The 25,555-nt window shown below is 51.5% G+C and overlaps 1 protein-coding gene across 37 annotated transcripts in view; it reads left to right on the forward strand.

Moving 5' to 3' along the window:
- NCOR2 (nuclear receptor corepressor 2) overlaps positions 1–25,555 on the forward strand; it is a 291,098-nt gene that overhangs the window by 109,239 nt on the left and 156,304 nt on the right. For 36 of the 37 annotated variants that reach the window (XM_068911834.1, XM_068911856.1, XM_068911855.1 and 33 more), the window contains one exon: positions 328–508. In XM_068911834.1, the coding sequence (XP_068767935.1) occupies positions 328–508 (181 nt within the window). Of the gene's footprint in view, positions 1–327; positions 509–22,285; positions 22,829–25,555 lie in introns of those variants that run through there. The other variant, XM_068911851.1, reaches the window with a different exon arrangement.

Below are 25,555 nucleotides of genomic sequence, written 5' to 3' on the forward strand. Positions count from 1 at the left end.
AATGTCCCGCTCTGCCTGTGAGCAGAATGGGCCCTGCAGGCATGCCTGCTCCGTGGTGGGTGCAGAGAGCCCCGAAGGAGCAAATGCTCCAGGAGATGGTCAGTGTGTGACAGCCAAGTTCTGGAGCTGTGGCTCCCGGGCCCATAAAGAGTTGAAATATCTTGGAGTCTTGGTGGCTGCATGGGCTCCCTTGGTGCATCCTTCTGGGGAACAGACAGAAGTTGAGAGCTCTATCCTTGAAGAGTTTGCAGTGTTTTGAGCAGTCTTAGTTCAGGGGAAAGCAGAGCTTGGTGGTTTTTTTAAAGTCTCCTTTCTCTTTGTGCTCAGGTCTCAGGAGCTGCACCTGAGGACGGAGGCGCACTCTTACCTCTCTGACCTGGCCAAGCCGTCGGACTTGGAGTTCATTGAAACGAAGAGACCACGCCTGGATCTGCTACAGGACCCGCTGATGCGGCACTCGCCTCTCCTGAGTCAAAGCCAGCAGGGCGGGACGGAGGACCTCTCAAAGGTAAGGGGAGAGCCACTCAGGCTGCTAGGAGGGTGTACGTTTTGGGATGCACTTGGCATGCTGGTGTGGAAACTGCCACTGAAGAAATCTGTGTTGATTGTGGTTCCTGATATATCAAGGCATGTGCTTTGTGTTGTTGAATGCCAGCTGCTGAGAGGTGACCTCCTTGGGCAAAGTTGGCTGCTGGTGGTTCTTTAGCATAATCTTCCCCAGGAAAACCTCCCTTGTCTTAGTCTTACGTAAGAAAGCAAATTGTTTACTTGCAGTTGTCCCCTCTTCACATATAATACATATTACAAAGAAATACCTTGCTTGCGTGCCTATATATTTGGATTTAGTTCCACGCTCTGTGGGGTAAATCATATATGGCTTTACCTTGCGTTTGGAATTATTTCGGGTTGGCAGGAAAGTCCTGCTGGACAAACAGACTGGGGGCAGCTGGCTCGAGCTGCCGATGCGAGCATCAGCCTGTGAACGCAGAGGGTTAATGCAGCTGCAAGTTGGGCTTCAGAGATTTTGTAGCCATTGTTAAATGAGCAGGAAGTTGGCATCCTTACCCAGGGGCAATGGGGATGTTTTGCTATCTTGCTGTGGGAGCTGATTTGAAGTAACATGCGGACAAGAAAGCTCTCTTGCTCGGGAGAGTCAGGATATTCCTATTCTCTTGGTGCTTGCGGCTCTTACGTGAGGTCCTGAGCGAGAAGGATATTTAAGTAGGGCAAAACAAGGGTAATTCAGATTCCAAGAGGAATGTGGCTGGATTTCCTGGAGAAAAGGGCAGCAGTGACTGCAGATTGAGAATGGCTAGTGCTAACGTAATTAGTGAGCTGGTGCTGGGAAGGGATAGAACAGCTTATTGCTAAGAGCCAAATTTGAACTTGGGGACCGTGAGAAACGCAGCAGACATATCAGCTCTCTTAGCTCTTGATAGTGTGTTGCCTTGAAAAAAAATGCCTCCTAGGTGCTGTGGCCCTTTTACCTTCCATTCTTTGCTGCTCCCTCCAAGACTCGTCTTAATGAGGTGATACCGTGACCAGCCAGGAGCCTGCTTTCCATGCCACTGAGATAAACAGCAGTGGCTCCGAACCAGAGGAGAGTACGTTCAGGGGATTCTGATGGGGGAAACAAACTACTGGCCATGTAATACACAAAAATAAAATCCTCTCTCCAAAGAGCGTGAGGAAACCAGGACAGCTTTTCTGTCTGCACATTATTTCCATCAGCAGTCCTGTTCTGCTTCTCACCAGAAAACAACGTATTGTCTCGGCTATTTGTTCCTAATAGGCAAAGGCGCTCTTGAGGCATTAGTTGCTGCGTTAGGGGCTGCATTTGCTTCTTGGACTGCGACACATTTCCAAGAATTACATGTGTTTTATGGGGCTTAAAACATTTCTTAATGAAAGAGAGAGAGAAAGCTGTGAGATACAATTCAGCAGGACAAGATTATGCTTTTAGTGGAGCCGTATGTAATTTCAGAGTCCGGAAAGAAGAAAAAAAGTGGTGTCCTTGACTGGTGGGAACATAAGTGGAGCCAGGATTAGTTGCTTGAAACTAGCTAGGGCCGCTCCCAGAGCGGGACAGCCTGAGCAGGCTGCGAGAGTGGGGTCGGTCTCATTGCTCTTCAAGTGGTGGGAGCAGAAGGCATGTCTGGGGTATGGTACCAGTGTCCTTCCAGTCAGGAGGTATGTTGTATATCTGTCTTTGCAGCCTTGGAAATTGCAGTCTCTTTTGGCTTTATCCTTGAGCAGTCACTCTCAACCTAGTCTGTAAACTGCTGTGGGCCTTGAGGTCAGGGTAAAGCCCTGGCAGCTGATGTGTGCATCTTTGAACCTCGGTGGCGCATTAGAGGGCCTCTTCTGGGTGTGATGGTCCATAGGAAATGTGGAGAACTGACACTGGTCTGTTGGCCCCAAGGTCTGGACACTTGTGTATTTGGGCCATTTACATGTGTAGAACTATCATGTTTGCCTCTGTGCTAACCCTGCAGCAGCTGAATTTGGCGCTCAGCTCTGATGGTGTAAATCACCATCTAGAATAGCTGATAAAGACCTTCTTATGAGCAGCTGCAGAAAGCTCTGTGACTGTCATCAGCTCTTCTGCGTGGCTGATGTGACCTCATGAAATGACATGTCCAGATCCATCTTTTCCTGGTTGCTAATTCCTATTCAGCACCATACCCACAGATGCTTGGCCGTCACATCTCTTCTAGTGGCACCTTGGTTCTTGTGCTTGCTCATCATATCCCACCGTTCTCAAAGGTTATTCTGCAAGCTTTTCTCCTTCTGCCAGTGCGAGAGATGGTTGCGAGCCCGAAGGCTCTGACGTGTGTCTGTGCGCTGCGCATCGATCAGTGGGAGGGCAGCGGCGCATGTGCGGTCGCAGGCAGAGTGGCCTTGTGATTAGTGCGCAGAACGAGAGAGAGATCTACTATTCCTGTCTGAGCTGCTGACTCAGTGCACGATGGAGTCATTCGGTGTTTTTATCTAGGGCAGCTCTGCAAACTGGTTGAGCTCTTCGGGTGAAATGCACCATGTGAGCCAAGTATTACTAAACACACTGGCGGTTATTTAATCAGAGTATCACAGGGGTTGTTCGCTTACCTCTTGCCCTGTGCCGTGTAGCTGCAGTCGCACTGCTTGGTGAGGAGCTCAGCTTGTGTTGTTGAAGTGCTAGAGTTGCTCTTCACGATGATTTTTACAGATCAGATAGCTCTTGCACAGTAAAGAGCTCCCCAAACTCCACAATAAAAATGATGGTTGTTTGCTTTTACACTACTGGAGTGGTGGCCTGACCGTCCCAAATGACATAAGTGTAACACAGCGGTAATGGGTGTTGCTTTTAACCAGTAGGTACCGGTTGGTTTCTGCTGGCTGCAGAGCACCAGTGGAGGCAAGATGCAGGATCAAGTCTGCGGTGCTACGAGTGTAGCACATCCCCAATAACTGCTGGTTGCATCAAGATTACCCAGCTTTGTCAGTCCAGAGAGAAGAGGAAACACCGTTCCCGCACATTTCCAACACCTTTGTTTTGGGCCCTAATCTGTGGTATGAACACAAATAAAACAATTTACATGGCCAATCCTGGTCATGGGTTCCGGGGTTTTTCCCCTTGACACCACCAGAAGGGAATTAGATCTCTTCTGTTTTTTCTTAATCGTTTCCTTATCTGTCCCTCCCAAATATGGGGTGAGCTGGACCTCCTTATCCCATTCTAGGTCACTGCAGTCACGTTTTCTAAGTGAGGCTTAATTTGTAAGGAGAAGGTGATATCTGTTAGAACAACTCATTATTGGTGGAAAAAAACAGACATACTTTTGGGCAGTGCACCCTTCAAAAGCAGCAGCTTTAAAGCTAAATCTCAGTCTAGTAAAACGTATTACCTTTCCTTAAAACCTTGCATTGCTCATATCCTTGAACACTAGCACTTCTTCTCAAGCCAAGGAACAGAAGGTTGTTTTATTGCCTGCTTTCCTCCACTTGAACAATTTTTTCCCTTGAGAGGGGTTGCCGTCATGTCCATGCAGTGCATGTATTCCTGTACTCTTGCCACTGGGTTGAACTGGGAAGGCTCAGGTGAGTTTACATCTGCCGCAGGAGAAGTGCAGTCTCCCTGTGCCAGGTGCCAGTGTGGGCTGATGCCATCTCCGGGACGGTGCTCCCTTGAGCTGGCTGAGAATAACCAGGCAAAATTAAAGCAGAACTGGTTTTTAATCATTGCAAGTGTGGATGTGAGATTCGCTGCAAGAACTGCCATGATGCAGATTTACCAGCCTGCTCTTGGCAGAGTTGATTCCAGGACCTTTGGTGGTTTCTGCTTTCCTTCTGATAAAGTCACGGACCTCCGTCACATAGTAACAGATAGGAATAGTGCAGACACGTCAGAGCAGGCTGGTAACGCATCTGGGCAGTACGCTGTCTCCCAGCCGTAGGTGTGCAAGCTGCAGCTGGTGGTGTGCGCAGTCCTGCCCCATCGGGATGGTGAGCGTCGTGTTCCTGGGCAAGCAGTAGCTACCGCTCTCCAGTGCGGGAGCTTAGTCCTTTTCCTTTCATGTCGTCTTATTCCCGTTATGATTCCACACGTTCTTTTTCCCATTTCTGAGATGGCTTTTCCACCACTTATGTGGTTTGCCGCTCTTCCTATAGGATGTGAGTCAGTAATGATCTGCATTTAGTCCCCTTGCAAAGGCTGGCTGGCTGCACTTAGGCATAGCCTATTGCTGCAGCAGGAATAAACTCACGGCGAGCCGTATAGTCTCAGGTACAGTGCTGGATGGAGACTTAGGAAACCCAAATCTTATTCCCATCTGCCACTGGCAGGCTGCTGATCGCTGGGTAAGTCGCTTCCCCTTTCTGTGTCTCAGATTTCCCCATCTGTAAAAGGGATAATGCCACTTCCCCCTTTTGTAAACTAGCTGATGGAAAAAGGCTATTAAAAAGCCGTGGGTTATTAGTGCTTGGACTCTGCTTTACGTTGTTGAAGGGTTTTAATTGCTTGCCTTTCTGCCTTAATGTTTTTATTGTGCTATAAACCAGTAACTGGAATAAGGGCAGAGAAGGTGGGGTTCTTGTAAAAGATGGCACCAAGGCTCAGAAATATATATGGCAAAATGGAAATGGCTTTGCATGTTAATGTCGCTTTAAAAGCAATTAAGTAAAAAAGAATGAATTAACACATTTAAAATACATTTTTAATGAATCATTGAAGCCAACAACCTACATGCCAAATTTCACACTGACTGCACGTTCCAGAGCCCAGCTTACAATAAACTCCTGGAAAACGGCCTGTGTGATGGAAAGGGTCTTGGCTAGCCGCTTAGCCCCGGCCCCGAGCGCGGCCTGGCTGAGCGCTGCAGACGGTTTAAAGGCCTTCCAGGAGTCCTGTTTCCTGTTGTTTCCTACTCGTTTCTCCTCCATTGTCCAGCGCGCTGGCAGTGCTGTTCCCGGTGGGCTTCCTCCGGCGTTGCTCCCTTCCTGCTGGACATGCCGGGGCTGGGAGCGGAGAGGGACACGGGGCTGGGGGCTCCCGCCGGCAGCGCTCGGCAGGGGCTGTGCCCACCTGCCCGCCGGGCTTTGCCCTCGCGCCGGCCGCGGAGGACGCTCGGAAGGGGCGTGCTGGTTGAAACCCGTTGTGCAACGGAGAGGAAGCGAGCCCGCTCCAGATGGGAGCGCAGCTAGCTGGACTGGCGGGCTGGTACAGCACCCGCCGCTTCGCTGCGCGGCTTTGTTATGGGAACATTGATCCGTTGCTGGGATTAACCTCTCAGAGTTTCCAGTGGGTTGGTCTCGCGGTTATTAATGAAACTGGCTGGAACTTGTGTTGACCTTGGCAGAGGCCCCAGTTGGCTAGGAGGTAACTGGCAAAAGCATGATCTCTAATTGAGTAATGGTGGCTGGGGGGGGGCGCGGAGTGGGGGAAACGCAGCAGCGCTTTGAACCCGGAGAGCCGCGGCGCTCCGGCAGGATGTGTAGGAGTGGAGCGTTCAGAAACTTGCTGAGCCCGGCGACCCGCGCGTGAGCTAGCGAGGAAGAGCGAGGCACCGGCGCCGTTGCGTCAGCTGGGTGGTGCGGGGCGCTGCGGGGCCCTTCCCGCCCACCCCCGGCCCGGGCTCCCTCCCGCGGAAAACGGCGTTGAGCTCCGGGGCCTCCCCGCGATTTACGGCCGCGGAACGATCGCCCAAAGTAGCTGGAAACTAAAAACGAAGCTGCGATCGTCGGCTGTGCCAGGCGCGTGTCCTCTCTTAGCCTCAGAGTCTGCGGCGTGGATGCTGCAGCTCTGCCGGGCTCTCCGTCCCCTCCAGAGGCTGCTTTTCACATGGGAAAAATAGCCCCAGGCTTGTTAGGTGGGGCTTCTGGTGAAGGTCCGCGAGCGGGCAGCTGGTGGCAGTACCCGGGCCCGGCCGCGGGCCTTTACTTCAGGAGAGGGAGCGATTCCCTCGGCTGATGTGGTTGTGACCGCGTCCCGTCTCTTGGCCGCGTTGGATCTAGTGGGGAAGGAGTAGCTGCCAGGGAGCCCTGGAGATGCTACAGGACGCCGTGGTGTTTGCGCCCGGGTAGTTGCAGCTCTTCCTCTGGAGTCGGGGCAATGCGGGGTGCCAGCGCCATGGTCCTTGTCCCAAGGGCGGCTTCCGGTGCAGCGCAGAGCCACGGCAGAGCGGACTCGAGCCGGGGGCCTGCGGAGAGAGGAGACGCTGATGTCCCCAGCGCCCTGCTACTTGCGCCGTTGGGTAGTCTGGAACTGAAGCAAGTTGTAGACCACTGCTAGTGTACGGTCTCATCCGCCCCGCAAGAGGTGAACTGCCTCAAAAGCTTTGCCATGAGAAGAGCAACTCCTGCTCTCGGGGCTCTGACGTGCATAAGGACAGCGGTGTACTTTGGAGCGCAGCCTTTGTCCGTCACCTGGCCTCTGAGCTGCTTCTCGCAGGATCAGATTTCTGTGGAAGTGGTGGCTTTAACCTCAGTGAAATGGAGAATTTTAGTGGGTACAAATATACTTACATCTTCCCTGCTTTTGTCCTCCTTCCCCTGCAGAGAACGTTTCCGGTTACCCGTCCTTGCAGCCTCCGCTGGAGGGAGGCACGCTGGCTGCTCTGGGTGCTTAATAGCCCCCAGGCTGTTGGTGCGGTTGGGTACTGAGCAGTAGAAAGTGGCACTGGGATGCAGAGTTCAACAGCTGCAGGAGGATCCTCCTGCAATGTGTTAAACATCCACCCATCTGCCAGGCGTTTGCTCATGCTGTTGACTCTGTCTGATAAAAATCTGATTATAAAATATTCTGCAGGGCGGGGGAGGGAGAGGGGACGACTTTGCATTAGGACAGCAGTGATTAAAAGCTATTTCTGGGAAAGAGAGAGATGTTGGCATTCTCTGTCATTCCAAGCATATTTAAAAGCTGAAATATTTGCATTGTTCGTGTTGTCACACTGTACAAACACTTCTGGCTGGGTTTATCTCTTCCCCTGCTTTCCCCTTTCCTCCCTCCCTCCTCAGGAGATAATTTCCAAATAGCAGGCAAGGTACGTGTGTGTGTCTCAACCCCTGCTCACTTGCACATGAACGCACATGCTCAGGAGTCTGGCTTGTGCAAGCCCTCTGTTGACTCTCATGCTACATACAGGAATTTATTTCATTGCCCGTTGCAAAGTGGCCATGTCTGGTTAGCTGCAAGGGCTTGTCAGCAGCCCGTCCCATGCAACAGCTTGGGACAGGAAGCAAAAGGAATAGAAATAGCAACAGGAATGTTGTATCTGTAATGGGATGGTCTGTCCCGTGCCCGGACTCATGCCAGTCTCATCTGAAAACCAGACCCTGTTAGGAGGTGCTGTGTAGTCCTTGCAAGACGTTCAGCTCTTCCAGCAGGCTTAAAGAGGGGTTAAAGGGAAGGAGCACCGTGGTTAGCGAGATGACTGGTTTTGTTTGATGTTCTGCTGAAGTTTCTATGGCTGAGGAATAAAACTGCAGCCTGAGAGCCTTGGGCATGGCAGTGAGAGGTCTCGTGGGCCGTGGAAGCAGGCTCCAGAGAAGCCTGGATGTAAAACCTGAGCGCGACTTCTTGGAGCTGGCTGCAGCCCTGCCCTTCCCTGCCTCCAGGCACTCCAGCCTGCAGCATTTGCACGGGTGCAGAGTCGCGGAGAGCAGGGCTCAGGCTTAGCACTGCTGGGAGCCTTTGGGGCGAATTGGTTGTGCCTCGAATGCAGGTTGTTGTTTCTCGCTTCCTTCTGCTCATTTGTGGTGATTGACATCCAAAACAACCTTTTAAATTGCCTTTCAAGCAGTAACTGTGGAGAAGGGCGGCATGTTAAGGCTGGCTGCTTCTTGGGAACCTGCTCCATCATTTACATAATTGGACTTTTCTGTTCCATTCAGTCAGTATTACAAGGCTTGCGGAGTGCGACATCTCACCTGATCTGCTTGGGGGAGAGAAAATCTCTTGGCATCATATGCCTCACCCCTGTAATTGGAAGAAATATTGCTAGTTTCCCTGCTTGCAGCAGGGCAGCATGGCAAGCTGGATGTGCTGCATGGATTCATGGTGACTTTTTTTATACCTTTGAAGTGTTTCTATGTCTATTATAGAGTAAAATGCTTTTGAAGCCTGCATTTTCTTTAACGGAAAGGGTTCCTATGTGCCCTACTGTTGTCTCCCAAAAATATCGTAGACTAGTTTGCTACTCGGCTCCACCGGTCCTTGCGGGTGGATTTGGTGTCTCAGGAGCTGGCATTGCTCTCCTGGGGATGCACTTAAAACGCGGGGTCCAGCGCAGGGCGAGGAGGGGTGTGCTAGCCACCACTGCGGTCTGCATATGGTCAATCAGAAATGGCAGTTCTGAGCAATCATAGTAAGTCACGATAAAGACCTCACGTGGCATGAATTTTAGGGAAAAGAGAAGCTGGTCTTGGCACCCAAGGCAGTGACATCCTTGCTGTTTCTTTCCCTGCTGCAGTTTCGGGCTGTTCTGGTGTTCTTCACTTCTCCTGGACTTTTGGGTGGGGATGGCTTTGTGCTGTGAAACGTGGAGCTTTGCTCCAGCTCGCTCCAGATGCGTTTGCACCCCGGGATGGGGGAAGTGATTCTTTCCAGTTATATGTGATCTGACCAGTTAGTGCAGATGACGAAGCAGCAGGAGGTTATTAGCAATTCGCAAGCACATGCGTCTTATCACAGATGTACTTGGACTGCCCTGGCCTCCCTGCTCGGTTGGTGTTCCTGTGTGTCTCCCCTTGCCAAGGGCCTTCCTGCGCAGGGTGAGGGGTTTCAGAAGGGAGCGGGGACTGATTTCCGTGTCCCCTCCGTGAGCAGACAGCACCTAGCACATCCGTGGTGCTGTAGTTTTCCATGGTTGTGAAATGCGCTAAATCCCCAGTTCTGACTCACAAAACCAAAGTCAGTGAGTTGTGACACTGATCAGATTAATTTTGCGTGCTGTGTTTTGAGGAGGAGGGTATTTCGTGTTAAATCCTTCATCCTAGCGCTGGGTGGAAAGCAGTGGAGGAGATGCAACAGCAATCGATGTTGTTTGCCCGCTGTTGCTGGAGGGGATGGCATGCGGGAGTGATTTCAGAGATGGATTTGGCAGAGAGGAGCTGCTGCGTTTTGTGCCTGTGGTGACGGGAGCTGTAATAACATACTGAACATGGCAACATCCCTAGCTCTAAAGCTCAGAAACTTCACCTCGGTGCTTCACGGAGCCTCATCCCTTAACAACACCCTCATCGTCGATAACAAGAGAGGAGCTGTCGAGTGCCAAAGGGCCAAGTTATAATCGCTCTCTGAAAACCTCCTTTCGTTTTGGACCCAAACCTGCTTTTTTAACATGAAAACTATTTGGCTGGGTTTTAGGCAGAGCACATTTGGAGAGTTTGCTGGCTTGCTCCGTGAGCAAATGCTTTGGAGCTTCGCAGTGCGTGGCGGAGGGAGCGGGGGGCGACGGCCGCTTGTGCGCGTCAGGAATGCTGGCTGCAGGCTCTGTGCGCAGCGGGGTTGTTTTAGGACAGGCTGACGGGCCTTTGGCTTGTTCTGCTGCTCTCGAAAAACGTAACGCTAATTCTTGGCACCTTTTTCCAAGAGGATGGAGAGTGAGCACGCAGAGGACTCTTCACTCCCCCTGCCTTGGACGGGAGCTTTCACCCTGCAGCAGAGCTAGCTCGTGGCAGGGGGACTGTGCCCTGTCCTACTGAGTGATCTGGTGACTCTAGAGCAGAAATCAATGGGGAGGCAGCAGTGAGGAATGAGATGATCTGTTCCGTCTCCTCATAGTCCTGACCTAGATCTAGTTACTCTTCTCTTCAGTCATCTTAGCTAAGCGGCCAATGCCAGAAGCCTCAGTTCAAACAGCAAGGTGGGCTTTTAGTGTCCTGGCATCTTGATAGAGCATCTTCTGTATGTGTGAGGGTTCAGTCCAGCTTCTGTTTGCTGCTCCCAATTCCTCCCAGCCGTGGAATAGCAGCCCCTTTAATCTTACGCCCAGCACCACATGGGGCATGTTTCCTTTGGGTGCAGGGGGAGAAAAGAGCAATGTGGTCCACCAGCTCCAAAAAGAGAGTCCAGGTGAAGGTGGACACCAAATCGAGGGTTGCCGAGTGTGTGGCATCCCTCTGCCTGCCATCCGTGGAGCACCCCAGAGCAGTTATCGCAGATCACTGCATCCCGTGCAGCATGGAAAGGCAACGGTGGAGGAGCATGCGAGAATGGCGGTGGCAGGGTAGGGAGCTCTCCTCTGTCCTCCTTGGCTGCTCCTCCTGTTAGCTGTTTATTTTTTTTCTTAGCCAAGATGACTGCAGAACAATTCATCTTTTAAGACGACTTGAACTCCCCACTTGCAGTGTCCAGAGCCTGCTGTCCCGCGACCCTTTACCCCACCTCCTCTGCCTGTACGATAACATGTCCTAGGTTTGCCTCCGAACCACCTCCCTGATTGCTGCCTGGCAAGGGACTGGGCTGATTTTTTTTCTCTTCCCTGTGCGGTTCCCCAAGGAGGAGCTTTGCTAGTTTCTGCCTTCCCAGCCCTGCTTTGGATGCAGTTCTCCCAGCGGCTGCTTAGAAAAGGAGCATTGCCTAGTGCAAATCAGGCCATCCCAGGTGGTTATGTGGCTAAATCAAGCACAGGCTTTTATTTTGGATCATTTTCCAGGTCTGCGTTATTGTCTCGTGTGCCAGCAGTTGCAGGTATGACGTGCAAATGGATAGCCCCCCAGCAGCTTGTGTGTTCCTGCCTCCGCGGTAGGGAAGGTGGCAGATGTAAACACAGGCACATCGATGCCATCTTTCGATTGCTGAAAACTACTAAAGGAATATACAGATGTGTGTATGTAAATATATAGTATGTACTGTATTTATGGCCCTCTATATATTTGGAGGGGGATTTGTAAATTATGCATCCATAAATAGTTCATGTATATAAACTTTCTCAGTTTTAAGTAATTGAATAACATGCATTTTTACGTGTGTATATATATATGCACACACACATGCGTGCATATAAGCTGTCTTGTACTTGTAAGCTGTGTTTTCAAAGGCTGCTTATAGCTGTACAGTTCAATGAGCCTGCCTTCAGCAGCCACACTAAGAAAGGCTTACAATCCTGACAAAGCTAAATATTGGTTCGAGTCGATCTGGGTGCACTTTGAGACATCACTGGTGTTGATGAATACAGCATAATCTCTGATTGGAGTGGGGAAATTTCATCATAAAGGCCCCAAAAGGGAGGTTTATTATTGCTTTCTTCCAAATGCCTCAATTTTATTAGCTTCAGTCATTCTTGGCAGGGCAGTGGAATGGGATTTTATAGTTAGCAAAGGAAAAGTAAACACAGTAATCATTTCACAGTCCTGTGCCTGCCAAACCAAGATGGAAATTCCAGCCTTGGTGGGAAGCTGCTGCTTTGCTAATAGATAATAACAAATTCACCGTGAGCTTATTCTTGCTAGATATTCTAGCTGAGATATTAGGGTTTCTTTCTTAAACATCCTGGCCTGGAAAGGGAAGGGTGCTTCACACTTTCCGTAGAAATGGACCAGCCAGAGGTTTGCAGTTTGGGTGACTCCTACAGCCATTCACAATTTGAAATGGGGCTTCTCCCCTTCATCTTCAAGAGCTGTTTTATCCGGGACTCTTGTCAGTATTTGGTCCTCTGGTCAGTAAAATAGCTTTTGTTGTGATTGCAATGCTAAGTGTGGTGCTCAAGGAATGTAACACTTGAGACTGTCATGATGGTTCCTAAACCCAGAGACCTTCCATACCTGTTGGAGGGAAGGGGGGGGAAAAAACGGTAAAAAACCATGTCTGAGTAAATCCAAAAATATCTGGTGAAGGTTTTACGGACGGGGCCCTCTCAATGCTCGGGCAATGCAGTAACCTTCAAACAGATGACATTAGCTGACTTGTTCAAATCACGGAGCCTGGCAGCGTTTTGGAGGACTGCTGAGGAGCTGCCGTGGCATTCGGCTGCGGCTCTAAGAAGCTCTATTTCTCCGTGACGGCTGGGGCTAATTCGCAGTACCCAGAGCTGGAGTTGCTCCCGAGGGGCAGTTTGGAGGCGATTGCAAGGACAGGGTTGAAAATGGAGCAAAACTGTTTTCACGCGGTTCATGTGAGTTTGCTTTTTGCATGTTTTTCTGGGCTCCTCGGGGTGGAGGGCTGGGTGGGTTGGACGGGGAGGCTCGGTGGTGGGCTCTCTGTGTCCGCCGTGGTACCGCAGCGCGTTTCCTCCTAACCCTTCCCACTCCGCTCGTGATGTGAAGAGGCCCAGCACTGCTGCCCTCCTCTGTGCCGGGTCCTCACAGAGCAGGCGGATCAGTGAAGGCAACGGCTACTCAAACACACAGCCAGTGTCGCCCCCCCCCCCCCCCCCAACGTGTCTGCACAGTTATTAGAGCAATAAAGCATTGAGCACAGCCGCCACCGGCTGTGACTGATAGTGCAGCGGACGGTGGCTTTGCACCACCCGCACTCTGCTGTCAGTGAGCGTCCCAAACCCTTCAGTGGTGGTGTGTGTTATTCAGGTGCACGCCATCCACAATGCCATGGGGCTCCCGGTGCCCCCCTACAGCCCTCCTCCAAGGCCACTGGTTTGGGCCAGGGCGCGGGGTGGCCGGCAGCTGCTGCAGGAAACGGTCCTTGCAGCATCGCAGGCACGTGTTGGGGATGTGTTTGCCAGCGTGCAGACCAGCTCTTGCTCAACGGCGCGATGCCAGGGAGAGCCAGGAGCTACACGAGGAGTCTCTATTGGTGCGTCTGAGACGGAAAATGCCACCAAAAGCTCCTGATAGTGCTTTGCTAAAAGCCATGACAAGTTATTTGAAGGGAAGGGATTTTTTTTTTTTTCCTGAGCCTGTTCATGTTGGTTAAAACTTTTTCAAAAGCATCTAAGTGACTGCGAACCTTGTGTCTTGCACTTAACGTGTTTTCCAGCGCAGCCACCTCTAGAAGTTTTCCTCAGGTTCAGATGGAACTTCCTGTGGTTCAGTTCATGCCCGTTGCCTCTCGTCCTGTCACTGGGCACCACGGAGAAGAGACTGGTCCCATCCTCTTGACACTCCCCCTTCAGATACTTGTACACATTGATGAGATCGCTTCTCAGTCTTCTCTTCTGCAGGCTGAACAGGCCCAGCTCTCGCAGCCTTTCTTCAGAGGAGAGATGCTCCGGTCCCCTCATCATCTTCGTAGCCCTCCACTGGACTCTCTCCAGTAGTGCCATGTGTGTCTTGTAGTGAGGAGCCTAGAATTGGACACAGTACTCCAGGGGAGGCCTCCCCGGGGCTGAGGAGAGGGGGAGGATCACCTCCCTCGACCTGCTGGCAACACTCTGCCTAATGCACCCCAGGATACCATTGGCCCTCCTGGCCACAAGGGCACATTGCGGGCTCGTGCTTAACTTGTTGTCCACCAGGACTCCAGGCTGGAGGATTTCCTTCCTCTAAATGGAAGTGAAATCAGCTTGAATTCCTGATGAGAAACTTACTTGTTTTTTTGCTGCTTATTTCAACTGGTGAAGTTCACAGGTCAAATTCACTAGTGATCCTTATCGGTTTCCAGGCTGTTGTGTTTGGACCTTGCAGTGTGCGTGTTGAATCTTAGAAGACGTGTGTGTGTACTGAGATGCTCTAATAGAAATAAGGACTCTAAAAAATTAAACCTTTGGGATCTTACTGGTTTTGGGGGGGAAAAAGTCTTTGGAGCGTTTCCATGAAGTCCACTTTTCTTGCAGTCCTAGAATTTCTGGTTTTTACAGATGAGAGGTGCAGAGAGAATCAAATGATTTTCCCAGCACCACTTGGTAGGTCCGTGGCAGAAGCAGAAATACATCCAAGGTTTCTCCTGACTCAATGTCCTGCTTTACTTCCTGGAGAGCATGGCTAGACTGAACCTATGCATTGAGTGACCCTAAAGATGCCAGAGCAGTGAGGCGGTGGAAGGTAGTTGGCAAGAGGAGCTGGGTAGATTAGTGTAGGAGCAATGCCTTCTGTTTTCCTCTGAAGAACCAACGCAATTTCAACAGCAGCTCTTACAAATGAGGGGGGTTCGTGCTGTGACCCAGCCAATTCTTGCCCTGTGCGCTGGCAGCGCCTCTCAGGGAGTTGGTAGTGGTCCTGGCTTGGTGAAATGCCTCTCGCGTGTCAGAGGAGACTCAGGTTGGTCCCACAGTGCAATTCAGCCACTGCTAAAACTGCCCTAGAGCCTCTTTCTGTTCCCTTTCTCCATTGATCAAGCTCCTCCTCAGCAGGCAGCTCAGCCTCCTGGATTTGGGGGGTGAAAAAAAATCTAGTCTGGGCAATTGTTGCACCCTGTCGTTGTGCAGGGGAGAACGGAGGAACAGAGCTCAGGCAGGGCAGCCTTTAGGTATATCTTATTTGCGGCACTGATTAAATAGAGCTGTCTTAATTCATTCTCTTCCACTCCCTGTAAATCTGATGCCCCTTCAAGCTAACTTCCCGATATTAATACTGTGTGCCGGTCCCGATTAACTCCCTGACAAATCCCCTCTCGACACAGCCGTCTGGGTGCTGCTGTGAATGGACCAGTGTTTGAATTTGCATGGCTGAGGAGTCCCTACTCTCTCTTCTGTGTCTTTCCTCCTCCCTGTAAATAGGAAGAAATTTAAATGTTTCTGAAGAGCGACATTTCCATTTCAAAAGCTGTTCACTCAAGTGCGTCTGGAGTGGGATTTCTCTCCCCCCCAGCTCCTTTCTGAATGGGAGCTTTAGAAGTCTCATTTCCTCTGCTTGATAACACCAGGCTGAGAAGGGCTTTTGTCTTTTCATTTCCCCTCAATTTTTTATTTTTAAATAAGTGAGTTTTTTTAGAAGCTGGCCTAGTGGATTTTCCCTCCCCTGTTCTTGTCCGTGTGCTGGAGGATGCACCTGGTGTCACCCTTTGAATTAACTGGAGCTTCCTGCACTGCGAGGCAGGCCCCGCTCGCCGGTGGGGTGGGCTCAGCCACTGGTGGCTGCAAAGCCTTGCCAGAGTCTCCCCCCGTCACCTTCCCTCGGCATGCCTGGCCTTCGCGGGAGCAAGTGGCAAGTGCCCTCTCGATTGTCCTGCTAGCACAGGTGGCAATGCTTCCGCAAGGGGAAGGAGAGCCGCATGGGACTTGCAGGGCATCTTCAAGCTCCGGAGTGTTAAACTGCTCATAAAGGCCATCCTTAACGGCTGAGCAGGGGCTGACATGTCCTTGCTTCTTTGGAAAGCAGGGAGTGTGGGAGGTGCTGAGCCCGGCTCAGGATCTGGCCCAGTATTTGCAACACATGACATTGCATTACTGTAACCATGCTGACTAGTTGCCTGCCAACTTTTTGGCTGGTGTAACTATGCCAGTTGGATGAAATATTTTTTTAATGCAATGCTTAGTGGAGGACAGATGTAAGTGGATGCAGATGCTTGACCCTTCTCTGAGAGTAAAGCGTGCTAATATAAGCGCTGTTGCACTTGTATAAGGACACTCGGTGAGTTGAGGGTTGTGCGTTAGTACAGTAAAAGGAGAGAATTTTTTCTGCAGTGGCCTCTTATTAAAGGCCTTAGCCTACTCTGTAAGCTTGGCTTATGTGGTTTGAGGTGTTTCTTAGTTGCTTGAGCACCTTGAGGGCATGACAGGTTCCTGGGGGACTGCTCTAGCATTCTCAAATGCTTGACGGGAGGGAATGTGCCTGCTGTGGTTAACGGGCGCCGTGAGGCTGTGTTCTGGCCTGGTTGGTGCGCTAGAAAGACTGGGATATTGTTTTGCTGCATGTGGCAATTGAAAGAGGAAGGGGGGTGTTGCAAAAGCAAAGTAAAATGGGGGGAGGCCCACATTTTCAGAGGCACGTAGGGAGTTAGGCATCCAAATCCTCCATAATTCAAGGCGAGGGGTGTCTCAACCAGCGATGGCTGGAAGTGCTTCTTTCCCTGGTTTTTCCCGCTCTACCCCGCTCCGAGATGTGGGCCACTGGGATGTGTTAACTGCGTTAGTCCTCTGTGGTTTGTTCAGTTTGATTCCGGGCAACTTGCCTCCTGGAGCCGCTCGGGGAGGCTTGGAGATGGACTCGACTTCCCGCACCGCCTTGTGCAAGGGAGTCCTCCAGACCGAACTGCGTTTTCCCCCCGCTGCCTAGTTTGTTATGGGTTTGCTTAAAGAAACTCCCTCACTAAGAGACGCTGGGAAAAACACGAGGGCTGGGGGGGTGGCGGGCGTGTGGGACCGCGTCCCACATTTCTGTGGAAGCCTGTGACGATTGTTCAGAGATTCCTACGAGAGCTGCCAGGAGTCGGCCAGTTCCAAAGAAAGCAAGCGTGGTTTGGAGCCTGGCGATGGCGGGCTTTGCATGCGAGCCCCAGCACAAAGCCTTGAGACAGCTCTCCGCTGGCTGACTTTTTTTCTTAACCTCTCAATAAAGCCTCGTGTATTCTTCCAGCTACTGCTGGCATTTTTTTTGTAGACAAGCTGGTAAGTCAGCAGTGCTGTAGCTAGGCCTTAAGTGCAAAACTGAGCAGCTTTAGGAAGGGCGGAGGGAAGCCTGCCTTGGGAATAAGGGGCTTTCAAATGGTAAGTGACATGTTAAGGAACCCCGAGCGGCTGCCTGGCCTTGCTGTGTTGACGGCTGCAAGGATCTGCCTTGAGCTGACGGTGCGTTTTGCATGAGGGCTTTCTGGTTGTGCCAACTGTGCCTAGAAACGCGCGCAAAGGGAGCGAGAGGGGTCAGTGCGCCGGGTGGTGGTTTCTTAGAAAACAGGACTGCGTGTTCCCGTGCTGGGAGGAACGAACGGATGGCTCGCCCATGAGGTCTCCGATTACCTTCCAAATCCCTGCGTGTGCTTCTGGACGTCAGCTCGCGCTCATCCGCCGCCTCCGGGGAGCCGGGCCGCTGGTAGCCATCCCGTCCCGCCCCAGCCAGCGCCCGTGAGCCGGGGCGCCGCGGGGTGCTAACCCGCCTGCCCTGGCCGGCTTCCAAAGCGGGTAATTAAACATTTGTCTCCCTGGATTCATGCTAAATGTAATTGGAGACGTTTTTCACGGATCGCTCCTTTTTAAGAGACGTCCAACCAAACGCGCGTTTCCCGAGTGCTTTTGTTCGCGCGGCTCCCAAGCCGCGGCGTTTTGATGGTGAGTTCAGGGCCTCTGTGAGCCCCAGGGATGCATTTATCGCTCGGGTCCTGGTTTGCGATATCCTGGTGCAGGAGTTTGACCTGCTGTTAAGACGAATCGGTGACGTGTCTGGGCCCTTTTTCATGCAAATCTTTGCCTCCCCTAACGCTGTAATTTTGTGGTCACTTTAAACCATTTTAAGCCAGCGCTTCCCAAAGACGCGAAGGGCTCCTGTGGCCATCGGCCCGCGCGCGTGCTCTGCAGTGGCTTGCGGAGGGGGGTTAGAAAGCGCTGCCCTAACTGACCACTGCATCAGGGGCAGAAGCGCTGCTCGTGAAACGAGTGGTTTTGGCTTTGCAAAGGGGAGATCAGGATTTAGGGCTGTTGCAAAGACAAGGATGCGCTTTGAAATGGTGCATTCGGTGCACCTTCAGCAGAGGGGAAGCGGTGCCCCGGGTAGCTGCAGGGCACGTGTTATTGAAAGAACATTAAAGTTGCAAATGGAAGAGTTGAAGAGCTTGCTACTTATGCTGACAACCTTAATTTGTCCCCCCCCCCCCCTTTATTTACTGAAAGCGTGGTAACCGCAGTCTTTGCTCTATATGACCCTGGGCTTCTTTCCCCCCTCTGCTGAGCGCACGGGCTGGCCTTTCGCTCCAAGTGAGCAGGTATGTTGCTATTGTGCTTTATCCTTATTGTTTGGTGGGTGGTCTCAGCCTCTATTTACTGCTCAAACCCTGAGTCCTGCATTTCTTCACAGCTCTTTTATGGCACTTGTTGCTGTTGGACTCGAGCGCTCCACGCGTGCCAATAATGTCTTCTCCAGCCCGCTGGCGAGGCCGGGGGCGCGGGAAGGAGGGCTCTGATCTCCCTTCGACAGATGGGGAGCTGGCCGAGCAGCGAGGATCAAACAGGGCGCAGCCTTCGCTTCTAAATCGTTTTCCCTAGACGGGCATCACTGTGACATACATTTATTTATTTATTTATTTGATTTGAGCAGATTTTCAGAGTTAGTGAAAGGCCCAGCACTGGCACAGAGCGCTCTGCCAGATGTATTGACTCCGCTCTATAGCTGTGGGCTGCGGAGGATGCTCAAAGTAAAGGTTTCCAGAATTTTTCTTAGCATTGCAGTAAGGCTTGTTTTTTAAGACTTGTTCTTCGAAACAGCCAAGTTGTTTTGGCTTAAATTTACGATTAAAAAAAAAAATTGCTTGAAGCAAATATTCAGCATGGAAAATTTCAGTTCAGACAGTTAAAGTTTTAGCAAATTTAGAATCAGCTGAAAATCCAGTGTTAGACTAGGACGTGTTGGGCAATATTTAATGAGAGGTGGAGCTATTAGCTCCTGTTTATAATGAGTAGATGGGTAGGTGAGAATTCATCACTCCTGTGAAGTCAGCAGGGAATGTACGAGTTCAATGCAATTATTAGCCGGTAATGGGGAAATGCAAGAAGGCAATGAAAGGCACAACATCCATTTGTCAGTATAATGCCTTAGGCTTCGGTGGGAGTTTGTCTGAGTAAGGTTTTCCAGATTTGGCCCGTTATCCTAAGCTACTTTTCAGCATATAAGCTGTGTTTGCTGCTGCTTCTGTAATATCCCGCAATCTTAAGGTCCAGAGGCAGCATCTGTTAGGTGTAAGCATGGAATGACTTCTTTGAGCACAAGCAAGTTTTGCAAGAGCAGATACTATGCTTTGGTTAGTGCATTTAACCGTAACGCTAACTGCAAAGGTTTTACCACCCTCATAAATCCGCTGGTGGGGGTGGGGAAGGAGGGTCAGCATTTGTTACTGGTTTTGCAATTAAATTGCTTCAAGCTGTCGAAACATTGGGGAAGTTTTTTGACCTACTTTCGTGCAAGCTGCAAAATTGTTGGGATATTTTCTGCCCTGGCTCTGCGGAATTCGGCTGGGTTACAGGGGAATGGAATTTCGTAGGCCTTCTCATAAAGTCGCATAGTTGGTTTTTTTTAAAAAAAAAAAAAAAAAAAAAGTCAGCTCCGTCTTCAGACAGCTCCTAAGTCTCCGGCTTGGTGGATTCCCATGAGAGCACGCACTAGTCTGCGTCCAGCGAAAGTGATTCTTTTTTTGGTTATCTGCTCTGCCTCTGCCTGCGCATGCCGTTGTGCGTGGGAACGAGGGAGGGCACGGGCCGCCCTGGGGTCCCGCGCCTCGGCCCTGCTCAGCCGCTCTCTTTAGGTTTGCTCGGCAGCGTCGGTGTTTGCGGCGCTCCGCGGGCTGGCCGTCATTACGGGCATCGCTCGCGGCCACAGCTTGCTGCTTTGAATGCCCTTCGCCTCCGGCGGGGACGTCCCCTCTCGGCGGCAGGCCGGGCTGGCGGCGCTGGCCGCGGGGCCTTGGAGCCGCTCCTGCGCCCTTCGCCGCCGATGACTTTTGGCAAGCGGCGCCGTGAGCCCTCCCAGGAATTGAGCCGCTTGCAGCAGCGTGCGCATCTTCATCCCCCTTCGACAGCTTTTTGAGTGGTTGCAGGGACGCAGGCGAGCCGAAGGGCAGAAGTATTTGAGAATTAAAACTGCATTTAGAAGATTGGGTTGCTGAAAGAGCCATTAGCGCAGCAGATGGTTGCAGACAAAAGGATTGTAATAACGCAGTGTACTTTTTCACTGTTCAGGCTCTCTGACTTTGTTCTTGCACTTCTCTCCTGGGAAACGAGACCTTAGTTTTCAGCCCCTTTGATTCCCCCCTGCCCCCCCGCCAGCATTAGTGCAGTGCTGTCATGTTTGCATTGCTGATATGCCAGAAGGAATGTTTATTTGAGTCTTTTCCAAAAAAAAAAAAAAAAAAAAAGTTTCCATTGGACTTTATTTACTTGGCCTCTTTGTTAAGATTTTTATACGCTTGTTTTTGCCTTAAAACCCAGTGGATGGGAGGGGGAGGGTGCTGGCGCTCCTGCTGATCTTCAGCGTCGCGTCTGCTTGATTTTCATCCCGAGAATGGTACGGAGGCTTAAGGAAAGCCCTCGTTCCCCTTTCTGCCCTTCCACTGAAATTGCCACGCGATTTCCCCCTGGTTTCAGGAACTGCTCTAATTCTGCCGAATTGTGCAATGCTTCTCAAGCCACACGTTCTTGGAAGCGCACGGGGAGGACAAATGTGCAGCTTTGCCCTGACAGCGCTTGGGGAGTTTTACTAGTCGCTGGAGTTTGGCTGCGTGCGGTGGCTTGGCGCTGCAGGGCCCAGCCCGTCTGCAGTACCCTTTCCAGCCGGGCGCCCTTCGGTGATCTGCCTTATCGCAAGCCCATCCATCCTTCGGTGTTGGGGGCAATTAACTTGAGCATGTCTTTGGTGCAGTAATGACCCATCCTGCCTCTTTTGGAAATCTTCTGCAGCCTGTGGGGATGAAAGATGGGCAAACGGGCAGGAACTGGAGATAACGTGTCTCTTAAAGACAGTCCCCTCCCCAGACTCCGACACGGTGCTGCTGCCCTGCAGCAACTAGAGAGAGAACAGAGTGAAAGCAGTGATTGAGGCGTCCCTAGACCTCCGTCCTGGGCTGGTGGGAACGTTGGCAATGATCTCTTTTAGGAAGGCCCGGAGACACCAGGACTTGCCTAAGAAGATGCGTAGGGCAAACGCTGCAGTGCTGCACTGCAGGTCCTAAAGGCAGGTCCAAGCACGCGTCTCTGCTCAGTGCATGCGAGCGCTGTGCAGGCACTCGCTAGGGTTTGGGAGGCTTTGAGGCTCTGTCGGGGCAGTTTTGAAGAGGTAGCTGTGCTGCCAGGGGATCGGAAAGGCCAAAACACGGTCTGCAGTGACAGGGCACTGCAGCTGCTCGCTGTCCGCGAGGGGGGCTGCGGTGCCCCCGAGGAAGGGGGCCTGTCCTCGCTGAGGTGGAGCTGCCGTGCGCAGCCGGGCCGCCGGCTCGGAGCGCCGTAGGGGCAGCGTGTGCGCGTGGCAGGGATGCTCTCCTTGCCCTAGAGTGTTTTGTAGCCCACCAACTCCAGTTAGCTCCTTGGGAGCAGCTGGAGATGGGTCAATGACAACCAAATGAGGACAACACGGTGGCCTGGGGCAGGTTCCCATGTGGCTGGGCCGGGGGCCGGAGATGCCTCGGTCTTTCCTCTCTCGCGGAAGCAGGCGCAGGTGTGTCCGAAGGCTGGGACTTGCTCTGCATGTGGTTGTGCCTGTTCTTTGGTGCTTTTCTGTTCCAGGTCATCAGGAGGCAGAGGCCGTCGGGCCTCGATGAGACAGGCCGGTTTTGCTGCCGAGAACAGTGAAGCTGATGTGTCTGACAGAAGAGAGAACAGTTATTTTTGGAGATGGGTTTTGGTTTGATTCCTGATTTTAAGCTCCCCCCCCCCCCCCCCCCCAAATCAGCTGCACATGTCTTTTAAGCCACTGCCTAACATCATGGACCAGTCTTGCCCGACCGCATTAAAGTTAGGAATAAAAGTATGTAGAAGAGAGAAAACAAACAGACAAACAAACAAAAACTCTGAAGTCTGGCCTTGCTCTTTGACAGTCTCCTTAGTAGTAATTGTTTTCTTTAACGCCAGCATCTCTCCTTTCTGCAGGAAGGCTTATGCAGTTTCTTCCTCCAACTCGTCCACCCTTGTTATACAAGTCACATAATAAGAAGGCCAGGGATAAACAGGAACTACAGTAGCTGTTAGCCATGTATAAAAACAAATCACATGGAAACAGTATAATTACTGAGAAAATATCAACTTGAGTAATGCAGTAATTGTTTTCTTCCCTCCAGCAGATTTATTCTAACTCTCCGGGCTTCGTGCTGGTTTCAAAGTCTGTGACTTGACGTTAATAAGAAGAATTTTACGTTTCACACTGCACTTGTTCAGAACCTGGATATGAGACCATGTGAACCACTGCCATTAACTGGAGTATATTTTGAATGGCTGCTTTGGAGTGCTAGGAAACAGATCACCAGCAGCACCAGCTGAAATAAAAACATCTATATACATTAGTATTCCCCCTCCCACCCCAAGGCCTTCCAAGCAGAAAGACGGACAAAAATCGAAATTGAAGGCAAAAATAATCTTTACCTCTTCCTAGCAGGATCTGGCTTCCTTTCCTGGGCGCAGCATTTGTGCTGCGAGGGTGCAGCACACACTGTTAGAGTTTTGGTCCAGAAAGCTCTGTCCTGATGGATTTCTCTGAGCAGATGCTGAGCCAGTGGCTCCCTGGCAGCTGGAGCATGCTCCGAGCACGTGCCCAGGGCTGTGCTGTCGCAGCAGGGAGGCTGATGGCGATGGGTTCTGGTTTTACATGAGCCTGCTGCTCCAAGGTGAGTTTGGGTTTCCCAGTCTTTCCTCCTGCCACCACGGGCTCTGCAGTCTTAAAGAGAGGCACCATGTCCCTCAGTGCATCTCTACCACGGGCTTGGTGGGCTCTTCTCTTTTTTGGTTTATGTAAACCTCCTTTCTTGGTGCTGCTGGGAGACTCGTTGCACAGTGATGCAGTGGACCTGCAGCATGCACCATACCCCGTGAGGGCTGGTGCCCCATGGGCTCAGCAATGAATGCTGCCAGAGGCTGGGAAGAATTGTCTACTGACAGTCCTGGGGCTTCTTGGTGCTCCTCGTGGCTTGGCCTCTAGCCTTACACAGTGCAGTCCTTGCAACTCAACTGGTTCATCCCAAAAGCCATATGTTTCATTTGTAATCTGCTGCCCCAATTTGCTCTGGGAGGCAGACAAATGCTCTTCCCAGGAGGACAGCCATGGCTGGAGCGTGGATGAAAAACTGGTGGCTTGCTGAGACTTGCCCAGTTTTCAAAGTCCACCATTTGAGTGGAATCTGGTCCTTGTAAACGTCTTTTCAAACTGACCAGGTTTTTGTGATTTATAAGAAGGATTTCTTTGTGCCTTGTATAAATCCAGGAGCTCTGCTTTCTGGACCTCAGCATTGCATGGGCAAGATTTTTTTGCCTTTGATTTTGTTTTTTCTCCCTCTTTGTGCTTGTCATTTTCTTTATCTAGAGGGATGCTTGTGAAATGACAGTGACCTGTTATTTGAGGTCTAGGGACATTGCCTCTCTCTATTGCTATAATCGTCTCATAATACAAGATGAGGATGGTTTTTAGAGGCTGTAATTCGCAGCCGTTCCCCTTACTCAGCTTTATTGCTATTTTATTTCAGATTCTGCAAAGTAAAAAGGTAAAAATATTATCAGAAACAGAGTTTCCAAAGGGTTTTATGCCAAGCAGAAGTTTAAAGATGCCCTATCTTGCATGTGGGGAGACATGAAATTGTGTCTTTGTTTCCCATCTACAGTGAGAAATCTTTCTCTTTCTCTCCTGCACTTTTGGCAGAAGATGGCTTTCTTTCCTTTAGAAAAATGTGTCCTCCTACAAACCACTGTTACTTTCTCTTCCTCTTCCTTAATCTGAACTAGATTTTATAGGCACCTAGTTTATATTTTGCTTCTTGTGGTTGTCCTGCTCCTTTCGTCTTTAAAAAAAACATCTCTTTGGAAAAGGCATTGAACTTCATCTTGGTGTTGTGGAGAACACAAAGCCTGGGCCCTGCACCTGGTTGACTCTTTGGTATTTTATGCCGGAGAAGTCTAACAAAACAGGATCTGCTCTTCAGGAGTCTCTAGAAAGCTTTGATATTCTGGTTTCCCTTCTGAATGGATGCTGGAAACAACCAGGTTACTGTCCCAGTGCTTCCCCGCTCTCATGGCTGGATGAGCCCCTTGGAGAGTGAGGAAAGATCTCGGGTTGCTCCTTTGCTTTCTCTCACTTGATGGCAACAGTGTGAAGGGTCTTGATGCATCTGGACACTCTCCAAGCTCTGGTTCCTCACTGGCTGGCTTGATGTCTCCTCTATTTCAAACAGCGTTTAGTAGGTGAGAGGAAGAGGAAAGAGGCGCTAGTGCAGGATAATAGCGCCCTAGGTCCCAGCAGACTAGGGCACAGCCACTTTGTTGAGAATTTGCCGCTCTTGCTGCCTCTTGTTCTAGCTTTGACATGAGTAGGGTTGCCCATCTCTTAGGGGGGAATGGTGCAGAGCTCACGACAGCACCGCTCACCGTGGCAGGGAGCCGCGCTTGAGGCCCGGTCTCCCCAGGCCAAAGCCACGGGCGCAGCCTTCACTGAGTGTGATCTCGCTGTGTCCCATCCTCTCCCAAAGCAGGGGTGGAGGCTGTCCCGGCCACTCTCCTTCCCGCCGAGCAGATGCTAATGAGATGCTGAACTCGAGCGGTGCGGAGGTGGCATCCGCTCCATCGCCACAAACCCTTGGCGCGAGTAACAGCGCGGCTGCCCGGAGCGACGGGCCTTGGAGGGCGGCGGGGCTCGGCCGTGTTGGTGCCCGTCGCGCCGCCTCCGCGGCCGGCAGCGGGGCCGTGAATAGCCCACCTGGCGCGGGACGCGACGGACGGACGGCGGGGCTGGCCGCCCTCCAGCCCCAGTGAGTCAGAGCAGAGGGCCGGGCGAGCAGCAGAACAATGTCGCCTTTGTCCCCAGACGCGGGGCAGCTGTAATTAAGGTAGCAAAGTTGTGTGAACTTCTTCACTTGTTTACTTTTTTGTCCCCCCGCTTCCCCTCCCCTCCAGAGCAGCTGCAGGGTGTTCGCTGCCGAGTTTGGCAGCGGTTTAAGGTTACAAACCCAGCCGCGGCTCCTCTTCCCCGCTTCGTGCCCCCTCCGGGAAAAGACATCCATCCCCTCACCAAGCAAATGAATAGATAAACTTTTAATTAAGAGGTTGGGTTGCTGCCAGATCAGCGTGGAGCGTCTCAGGTCAGGGCAGGCGGTTGGCGTGCCACGGTCGCCCCGCACCTCGCCGCGGAGCGGGGTCAGGCCGGGGCCGGCCTTTGCACCCGCGTGGCCCCGGCAGCCCTGCCCGGCCTGGCGTTTGGGGAAGTTGGGCTTTGTTTTGCCTAACGCCGAATCCAGGCCCGTCGTTGCACATCCCTCGGCGACCGTGAAAGCAGAAGTATCTGTACCAGTCCCTCTGGCTCAGACAGATCGCTTCTTGCTGCTGAAGCTTTCCTGGCTGCTTCGCGTTTT

This window comes from Struthio camelus, chromosome 17, assembly GCF_040807025.1.
Source record: "Struthio camelus isolate bStrCam1 chromosome 17, bStrCam1.hap1, whole genome shotgun sequence".
In the NCBI taxonomy this organism is placed as follows: Eukaryota; Metazoa; Chordata; class Aves; order Struthioniformes; family Struthionidae; genus Struthio; species Struthio camelus.